The sequence below is a fragment of the Electrona antarctica genome (assembly GCF_951216825.1).
Source record: "Electrona antarctica genome assembly, chromosome: 15".
NCBI lineage: Eukaryota > Metazoa > Chordata > Actinopteri > Myctophiformes > Myctophidae > Electrona > Electrona antarctica.
Window position 1 is genome coordinate 44,717,354 of NC_136796.1, and position 10,333 is coordinate 44,727,686.

General features: G+C 42.9%; 1 protein-coding gene across 1 annotated transcript; it reads left to right on the forward strand.

The window, feature by feature from the left end:
* The first annotated feature begins 5,264 nt into the window (after nucleotides 1-5,264).
* Nucleotides 5,265-9,842, forward strand: znf706 (zinc finger protein 706). The gene is made up of 3 exons (XM_079523114.1): nucleotides 5,265-5,425; nucleotides 7,323-7,471; nucleotides 8,567-9,842. Exons 2-3 carry the CDS (start codon nucleotides 7,337-7,339, stop codon nucleotides 8,660-8,662), a joined length of 231 nt encoding a protein of 76 aa, XP_079379240.1. The 5' UTR covers nucleotides 5,265-5,425; nucleotides 7,323-7,336; the 3' UTR covers nucleotides 8,663-9,842.
* The last annotated feature ends 491 nt before the right edge of the window (nucleotides 9,843-10,333 follow it).

Genomic DNA, 10,333 nt, shown 5'->3' on the forward strand with positions numbered 1-10,333 from the left:
CCCATGCAGAGTCTCACAGCAGTGATGTCACCAGTGTGTCCTGGTTGTGCTTTGACATCACTCTTATATACAAAATTACAAACCAATAGAGCTTGATCACAGCATTTCAATGCATGATCAACGAATGATGTTGCCCTTCAACAATATCTATGATCATACAGCTTCCGAAAACGCTAATTTTGAGTCACGTAATAACTGCATCTTGCAAACTTGCGGCCATATTGGAATTCAATTCCAACACCATTAAGTTCTTACAGTCAGAATACTTTCATTTTGATTGGATCATTAACACATTTCTTGCATTTGACGAGGCGGCCATCTTGAATACTGGCAGCCATCTTGGATTTTCAGCTGGATAAGGTGCTTTTCATAGAAATACATCCTGGACATCATGTGTGCCAAATTTGGTGCTTGTACCACCAAGTGAAAGATTCTTATGGAATATTGACTTATCATCATAATATTCAATAATTTTGATTTGCTAAATGCAGAATTGGATTTCTCATACTCAGAAACATACATTTTGATGTATAGGCCATCACAATAAGATTATTCAATCAAACTATAGTTCAAACACTGTTTAAAACCATTTTGAAAGGCGGCCATCTTGAGAAATGGTGGCCATTTTGTTTTTTCAAGTGGACAACGTACTTTTCTGAGAGAGTAGGTTCTGAAGCACTTGTGTGCCAAATTTGGTGCTTGTATGATCAAGTGAACGATCGTTTCAGTAATCTGCTCCACTATGAAGGAGATGGCGTTGTAGGCAATCTCCTCAATGTTGCTGATGGTGTTGAAGCTCTCCTTGTAATCAGCTGTAAATAACACACACACACACACACACACACACACACACACACACACACACACACACACACACACACACACACACACACACACACACACACACACACATATTAACTGTATATATATATGATGATTTGTGTGACAGTACAGTACAGTGACAGTACAGTAGATGGACCCCCTGGGGACCCCCAAACGGTAACTCTGTCATTTCTCAACCATTTCAGATGGTTTTCATTTTCAGCCCCCTGGGCGCGTTCCTGGGGGGCTGGATGTTCCGGGGACCCCCCCCCCCCCCCCACACACACACACACACACACACACACACGGAGTTGCACCACTCACTTCACACAGGTGTGATTTTTTATTTCTGGTTCTGGATCCAATAGAGGGTATGCGCATGCTTAAAGTGAATGGCACATGCAGTGAGTTTAACATTGTTTAATGTTGTTTAATGCAATCAGATAGGACTTTCTGTTTGGATGTATGGGCTTGTCAAGGCCAGAAAGTAGTTTTTTGCCACTCAGTAGGCATAACTTCCGGGTTTGATGATGATGTCACACGCATACCCTCTATCCTGAAGGACCAAAACCCACCCACCTCCTCGTAAATACAAAATAATATAGACAAGTTACATTTTATATCATGTATATAATAAAGCAATTCCTCGTTAGTATTATTTGTTCATTAATAATTTACATAATGCTAGATTAATACTTTGTGGTCGGTATTGCACACCAAAAAAAGCTGTTGCAGCGCAACACGTTGTGAGCTTGTCAATCTTCTATGTTTGGTGTGCGACACTGCATGCAATGAATAAGACAAAATATTTTTGGGGGGACTTATGAAAAATTATAATAGAGAGTATGCGCATGACATCATCATCATACCCGGAAGTTATGTGGGAACGCTACTGAGTGGCAAAAACAAACGTTTTATCCTTGACAGCCCGTATACATCTAAACAGAAAAGTCCTAGGCCTATCTGATTGCATTAAACGACGTTAAACAACGATAAACTCACTTTGCCACTCACTTTATGCATGTGCAAATAAAGAGGGTACAATATACAATATAATATACAGTAGCTACAGTATTTCCCCCCTGAACCACCTGTAATTATGTCATGGTCGGTAGACCACTGGTTGAGAAACAGCGATGTAAACCGATGGAGATGTGCTGACGCAACAAATGAATGCAGCATTTCTTATTATGTTTTCATTCCTTCCAGGTTCACAGGGCTGGTTTGTTGGCTTGTAATGTGTGTGTCATCGCTACAGGCCCGGCTAACAGAGCATTGCAGTTAATTTCCATACATGATGAATGTAGTCAAATGTGGAGTGATGGTTGACAACTGCACTGTTTGTTTACATCCAACAGCATTCGTCGTCACTGTTTTAGATAGTGCTGATAACAGAATATAATATGCCATTTTCATAATGAAGAACATGACCATATGTGGACCTTCATGAGCCTCCAGTATCAACTGTCCTCCTGGCTTCACTTTGTGTATAGTGTTAAAGCTCTACAGCTGGGGTGGGCAACTTTGAGGATGGAGAGGGCCACTATAGTTCCACGCTCACTCCAGAGGGCCACTATAGTTCCACGCTCACTCCAGAGGGCCACTATAGTTCCACGCTCACTCCAGAGGACCACTATAGTTCCACGCTCACTCCAGAGGGCCACTATAGTTCCACGCTCATTCCAGAGGGCCACATTGCATATCACTGTCGTAGCAAAAATAGCCGATCTACAAGCTCAACACTTTTTTGAGCTTGTAGCCCTGGTGGGCCACACAATCCGTTCCTCCTGAACTACTATTCTGGCGCGTGGAAGGACTAGGCTCTGTGGGTTGACAGAATGGGTTAATATACATTAACATAGATACGGTACGTACATTTGTAGGTTATGGGTTAAGTGTTTATTGATTTTATTAGGATCCCGACTTAAGTGTCAAAGGTACACTTCGACACAAATTGGGTGAGCCGAACCCGTAGCCTTTCTACCCTCTCAGCTTCAGCTGTCCATGAAAGAACCCGTAGCCTTTCTACCCTCTCAGCTTCATCTGTCCATGAAAGAAAACACTATCGCCCGAACAGGGACTTGAACCCTGGACCCTCAGATTAAAAGTCTGATGCTCTACCGGCTGAGCTATCCGGGCTCTTCCAGATGTTGATTTACCCTTTCTACTGGAGAGTCCCAGCTCAGCACGCCACGCCATGACGTGATCAAACATAGATAGAGGCATGGTGTGTGTGTGTGGGAACATTAGCATATTTAAATGTGACATCCCATGTGAAGGAGATGGAGTTGTATGAAGCTCTCCTTGTAATCAGCTGTAAATACGCATACGCACACACACACACACACACACACACACACACACACACACACACACACACACACACACACACACACACACACACACACACACACTCACACGTGTAAATATCACGACAGGGTCTAATAACGGCAGTGCGTTCATGTGGATCTCTGACGTCATGTCATGTTGACATCATTAAATCACTGATTGTCAAAGTGGGGTCCAGGCAAAATGTGTTAATATAGCATCAAAATCACTTTAGCTGTGTATGACTGCCTGGCTTTATATTGGGTCTCTGAGTCTTCCTCTGTGATTCATGCTTTGGTATTCCCTGAATGATTGCAAACAGGAATCGTGACGTTTATCATTGCGTTATTATCACAGTAGCATCCTTGTGCCTTGTGTATTACCTTTAACTAAAAATACATCGCATGGATGCACCTGGGACGTATCCTCAGTGATGTATCCTGAGGTCAACAGGGTTTCGGGTCTACCAACATCATACCCCTCACTCAGGCGACCCAGCGGGGGTTGATCAAATCCCGACTTCCGTTGCTCCGGAACTACTCTGCCGGGACTGGGAGAACCAGATTCTGGCGCGTGGAAGGACTAGGCTCTGTGGGTTGACTCCTGTCCGGGCCCCTCCTACGTCTCACCAGGTCCACTCCTGCTCTCACCAGGTCCAGGTCCAGGTCCAACAATGGTAGCCTGGTTAATAAACCAGACCGAATCAGCCGTTGGCAAAAAAAAGTTGCCTACCAGCGGATTACGGTCTGGCGAGGCTCAGTAGCACGCCTCTTTCCTACAGCAGAGAACAGGTCGGACCAATCGGGACACGGTATGCAATATAGGCGGGCTTTGGTACAGTGACGTTCAATGATTGAGACTTTTGACTGACAGTAGCTCTGACCAATTGCGTCAAAGAGAAAATGTTCCCCGGGAAATGAAATCCAAGTGGAGCCAGCCCAGACTGATATACCGCGACAGTGTTGTGTGATATTAGTCTGGCTTATTAGCCAGGCTACAACAATGGTACATGTGAGAAACTTTAAAAAAAAAAAATTGAACTAGACAACCGACTCTTTAAAATGATATATGGCATATGTACGCCCAGCAGAAAAAAAGGTTAAATGAAAAATAAAACTTCAAATGCATTTATCTCTGAACTAATCCTAGAAACAGTACAAAACTGAAAATGCAGGCTGTTTTAGATTGCTTCCAACACAAAAACTAAACATTTTATCAACTCAGTTCATTTTTTTCTGAAACATTTAGAGACGTACAAATATACACAACTTACTAAGTTACTACTATATAGCCAAAAACAGGAAATCATCATAAAGGAGGTAAAAAGGGGGGGAAACACATATAGGCTTACAGTGGCAGCGGTGGCCGAACGGATTGCGGAGTGGTCTTGATACCGGAAGGTCGCCAGTTCGAATCAGCGGTCCGACACGTTAAAATTACCACCGCTGAAGTGCCCTTGAACAAGGCATTGAACCACTACGATTAAATGTTCTATGAGCAGGGCCTGGCTGGAAACAAGTTCTTGAGCTTAGCCCAGATACCCTGGGTAAATATAGTAATCATTTAATTTCATTTCACAGTGAGGGGGAAAAAGGGGTGGGTGGGGGATTCAGATTTTAGTTTTAGAATTGCACCCGTCCGTAGATGCCCTTTGAGAGCGGTTTTGAAGGAGTAAAGGGATCATAAACAAATACATGGTGTTGCGCTTTCTTCCATTTACTTTTCTGCCATCACTGTATGCATTAACAGCACACCGACGCTAGGAGGCAATATTGTTCTTGTCATGTGTACACTTTGGAGAGATGCTGCGTTGGAATTTGAAACATCCTTGTAGTCGTAAACTGGTATATTTATCATTACCACACACATAGCCTGCCTGTAGTTCAGACAGTACTCATTATTAATTTAGTCATTATTTTGCAGGCTAAACTTCAAATATATATTTTACAACGGCTCCATCTGTTACGACTCCATGTTCATGTCAGTTATAAAGTAATCTACATAACAGTACTGTAAATTGTAACCTCCCACAGAGAGACCAGCTTTCCTCCGAGGTTAGTCTCGCGTTATCAGACCGTGAGTCTCGCGATTTCCAAATGCTTCATCATCGGAGATTGTGGAATAGTTGTCTGGCTACGCGAGACTACTCCGAGGTGGAAAGCCTGGTGACGCCGCGAGGTTATTGTGTGAGTGGGATTTCCGGCCGCTGCCACACTTACTTTGTGTGAGATCTTCATTTCTTCAAGCGAACACAACACACTGGTGCTTCTACACGGTATGTTCTTAGTATTTTACGACACGGTTTTATTATCATTTCCCCCCTCTAGCTGAGGTAGGCAAGACCCGTGTATTATTTAACAAGCTGAAGCCAGCAGCCCAAGAAGAAGTGCTAACCATATGGTTAGCAAAGATGAGCTAACAAGCTAACGCTAAATAACATGGAGCCCTAGGTTGTTTAACATCTGGCGATGAGTAATCTGAGTTAAAATTCTCTTTAAAGTTATCTTGTTCGATTCGATGGTCTGTTGTTCTCGTGGAGAATGGTTCCAGACAGTGGACGTCCCCCAGACCGCATTTAACCCGACGTGGCTGAATTGGAAAGCAAAACAAAACGTTCCAATTCTTGTGCCACTTCTTGACTAGCCTCCTCGTTAGCATCACATATGTTAGCCTGCTAACTAACGGTAACGGCGCCACAATCTATTTATATCGTTTCCAATCCATACCGCAACGCGTTTCATTGAACCACGCGTCCTGTTTTCCACATCATGGGCAATGCGACAATAGCATGGATCTACTGGGCTCAGCTCACTCACAACGCCTTGCGGATGCGATGCGTTGTGGGCTATTGGCTATTTTCGGCCATCGACACCGTTGAACGACGAAGTGTCATTCAAAATTTGGTTTGGTTTTAGCACCTGCATTGTCTGTCAGTGGTTCCCTAACCTTTTCAGGTCAAGGACCCCCAAATTGACACTAATTGGCCAGAGGACCCCCCCATTTGAAGAGATATGCCAGGGACCCCCATAAGAGAAGGGTTTTACGGCTCTACCAGTGATTCTCAACCCGTTTAATGCCAAGGACCCGCAGTTTGACATGCATTAGCCTACGGACCCCCCATTTAATGGCATTTCTATCTCTGGGACACCCATTATTTATATTGTAAAATCAATGTTAATTTAACTCTGAGAGTGTTGGGACCCATTTGGTTCCATTTGTACACTCTCAGGATTACAGACCCATAAGGATCCGTTTGGTTCCTAACTATCATTTAGCTGGGGACCCCCTGGAACTCCCTCAAGTCTTATTATGAATGTAAACAAATGTGTAGCCCCATCACCAACAGCAGTGGTGTGAACAGAATATAATATTAATGAATGCATGTTCAAACCTATCCAGAATGGAACCTTTTTAATTTACATGAGATGAAACTCACTCCCTCTAAATGATGGCAACGCCTTGAATAGCTTTGCCCGAAGTCAGAATCGGTTTATTTCAAGTAAGATTGGAAGGTTATATTGTATTTACTTTACTGACTGTGTACTGTACAGCTTTAATCAGGTGTTGCCAGTCTTATCTTATAGAGGCCTCCCCTTTAGAAACTTGTTTGTGCAAGTCAGCAAGAGTAGGCTACTTGCATGGGCACGCTGACCCAGTATTGGGTCAGCGTGTGTTAAGTTAAAAAACAGGGTCACAAAATCAAATGGCCTGTTCCACATTAATACAGTGCTAAGTCCTGATTGTGGAGTTAAAACATGACCTATAGAAGAATTCACAATATACTGTAGTCTAGTAGTCTGGTGGGGTCTCGTCATGTGTAGCCAGACAATCAGATCTTAACCTACTCATCTAGATATACACATACTGGTGCTAAAACTCATATTGACCAATGCTTACTTTCTAGATGGTTATGAAAGGTTTGATGACAAACCTCTTGCTGGTGATTTGACAGAACTCTCATAACATCTTCACATTGCCAAATTCTCTTTTCATAATAAGCTGTTTCACCTCGGGCAAAACGGTGAAATGTCTCTCAAAACGAATCACTCAAACTTGAAACATCATCATAGCAAGTGATGAAGTGAAAGCCCTGGTAACTAACAGGCCTTAACTGGTTTGCTGCTTGTATACATTAACTGTATATTGGTTAACTTTAATGTCATTGTCTGCAGTTGTATCAGTCAGCATGGCACGTGGGCACCAGAAGATTCAGTCGCAACAGAAGAATGCCAAGAAAGCGGCAGATGCCAAGAAGGCCAAGGGGCATGACCAGAAGACGGCAGCCAAGGCAGCATTAGTGTTTACCTGTCTTGTCTGTAGGGTAAGTACCAAGTATCAGGCAACCCAGAGCTCATGTTTTAAAGGTATATTCAGTGATTTCTCTTCATTCAAATATCACTTATTTTGATAATCCTCCCTACTATAGAGTGTCCTCCCTGTCCCCAGTGAGCCCCTGGGGTAAAAAAAACCCCCCTAGTTTCAGTTTTGGTGGCGGGTGGCAAAGCCTTCATCCAATCAGGATGAGAGGGGCCTTCCTCCAATCATGATCGAGTGGGGGCGGGCCTTGGTGCACATGCTGTTGGCCTGTTGCACTTCCCCCCACTGTAGTGTGTGTGTGCATGTGCACATTTTGTTACCGGGGCGGACTGGGTGGTTTTCCAAATCACTGAATGCTCCTTTAACTTCTAACGCAAAATTAGCCTCAACAAAGGGATTCTCAAGTTGGAGATTTGGTCGGAATACCGTGTTCCTTCCATGCGCTACGTCAGGCCAGGGAAACTCTCCCCTGTCAGGTGAAAAGAAGCAGCTTGGACTCCTCATGCATAGAAGGAAGCATGAGGTCAGTCCACTGCCCCCCCCAGAGATTTGGCAGAGTAAGTGTAGTGCCCAGGATTACATTAGATAATTGACACTGGGTGAAAAAATGGGTTGCAAAATCGTGGGATAAAATTAATTAAAAAAAAAAAGATGGAGATTTGGCTCAAATAAGCCTTCCATTAAAGTCTACAAGAAAGAGAAACGGGTTCATTGGCTTTTTTAATTTTCATGACATGCTCTTGCAGGTTCTTTGCCGTCCAAGTGATTTTCTAGTCTTAACCAGTTTTAGAAAGCGTTTTTGAATCGGCCTCAGGTCTAAATGGGTTAACTGGAAGAATCCCTTCCGTTTTCTCCCATACTAAAGACATGAGAATGTCTGCTTGCAAACGAGTAGAAACTTGGAATACATTTATATTATGACAATTAATTGGTATGACGCTTTCATGTAATTGGGACAATAATGGATATAATCTGACAAACGTATCAGAATGGAGAGAATCCACTAAATATATATCAGTATTTCAGCCTGTTGACTGTCGGCGATGGGAGATGTTTGATGATTGTATTTTCCTCATTGTTGTGTGTTGCCCTCTTGCAGTCCCAGATGCCTGACCCCAAAACCTTCAAGCAACACTTTGAGAGCAAGCACCCCAAGTCTCCACTACCCCCGGAGCTGGAGGGAGTGGAGGCATGAAATGCCTGCGACCACTGGAGTACCATCCTGGATGCCGAACCGAGCCCCTGCAAGGCTCTGCATGAACTCTGTACTGGTCTAAAGTCTGACGGTATTGGATGGATGCAAGCAGAACCCACACTTTAGTTTAATTTAACTGTTTGACCACTTTTCAACCTGGCATGCCTATTTAGGGAATGTCGTTATAGCCATCATTTCTCAAACGTAGCAGATCTTACAAGCTCACCAATGCGCACTGTATTGTGAGCTTGTGGACCTGCTGTTTTTGTCACGCGATACCGCCGTTACGATCAAGTATGCAATAGGGCTTAAAGTGGTTTAAAGAAGGCTGCCTTTTCACCACACTGCTTCCACCCATCCAGTCTATTATTCTTGTGAGTATGTAGGGGTTGTGCCAAGACAGAGGTCCGTTTTGGTTCCGGGGTGACCGGAGAGACCCAAACAGTTCTTGAACAATGCAGGTTTCTCCCTTTTTTTTCTTTTCACAATGTTTCATGAACATCAACACTTCCTGCGGCTCCAAGGTTACCAGTCACTCTGTTTGGGGGAAACGTTATCAAATGTACAGAATGATTTGTGCCGTGTAATGTTGTGAGGGTTTGACCCTCTCTGAATGCACCCCCTGCAGCTAACATGCCATTCCCTCTCAATGTCTGCTAATCTTTATAGCAAGATTATCTTAACCACACTGTGTCTACAAATCAAGGATTTGTCTGGGTTGTTGGAAAAACACATGGGGAAATAAAAATTAACAAGCCTGAGGTGTTGGTTACATTTTGTTTTGTTCCCATTATCATTTATTGTTTGTCCCCTGTGAAAGTAATAGAAATCATTTTGAAATGGGATCCAATCGGCTTTCTAATATGCTTTTGCTTGGAATGTTTAGTGAATCACAGAGAGAACCGTTTGTTTTTGTGATATCAGTTGTTGAAGGTAGATATTATTGTATTCAGTCCCCGGTCTTGTTTATTATGCTGTGATCATTAATCCTGCTAATCACTGGTTTATGTTGGGTTGTCAAAATGTCAAAGCTTTGCCACTCTTAAGCTGCAGAATGTCTTTAGTATGATTACATCACCTACTGGAACATGTCCATGACACTTGTATGCTTGGAAAATGCAGCGTCTGTTCCACAATTATGTAATATAAAATTTTATTAAAATTTTACTTTGTTTACTTATTCTGTTTCTTGTTCTATCAAATCGGTTGTCACACTGGAAGTAATAACATACTTTATCCTGCTGGGCCATCGGAGTACTGCATGTCTAAGGGAAAGCATAGCCTATTAAATTGGAAGAAGTAGGACATTGAAGAACTGCAAATAAATTAGAAGATACAAAGCAAAGTATCTTTAGAGATGTTGCTCTGTATTTCTATTAAATAATTGGCCAAATAAATATTGTATTTTATTGCTATTTTCTTGGTGGGGCTGCATTTGCTGTTCTACACAGGATCAAGCCATTCAAGCGTAGACTTAAAAAGTTGTAAATTATTTTTTATTATGGACTAACTTAACGCAGTAGTGGCTGAAACACCTGTCACTGGGAATTGACACCACAGATCCATATTGTTGGTTCATTAGGGATTAGGCAGCTTGGGCAGGATCAGACGCTGTTCCAGCCTGCAGGCAGGGTATGATGCATGCAGGGTTCTGCCTGGGTGTGTGTGTGA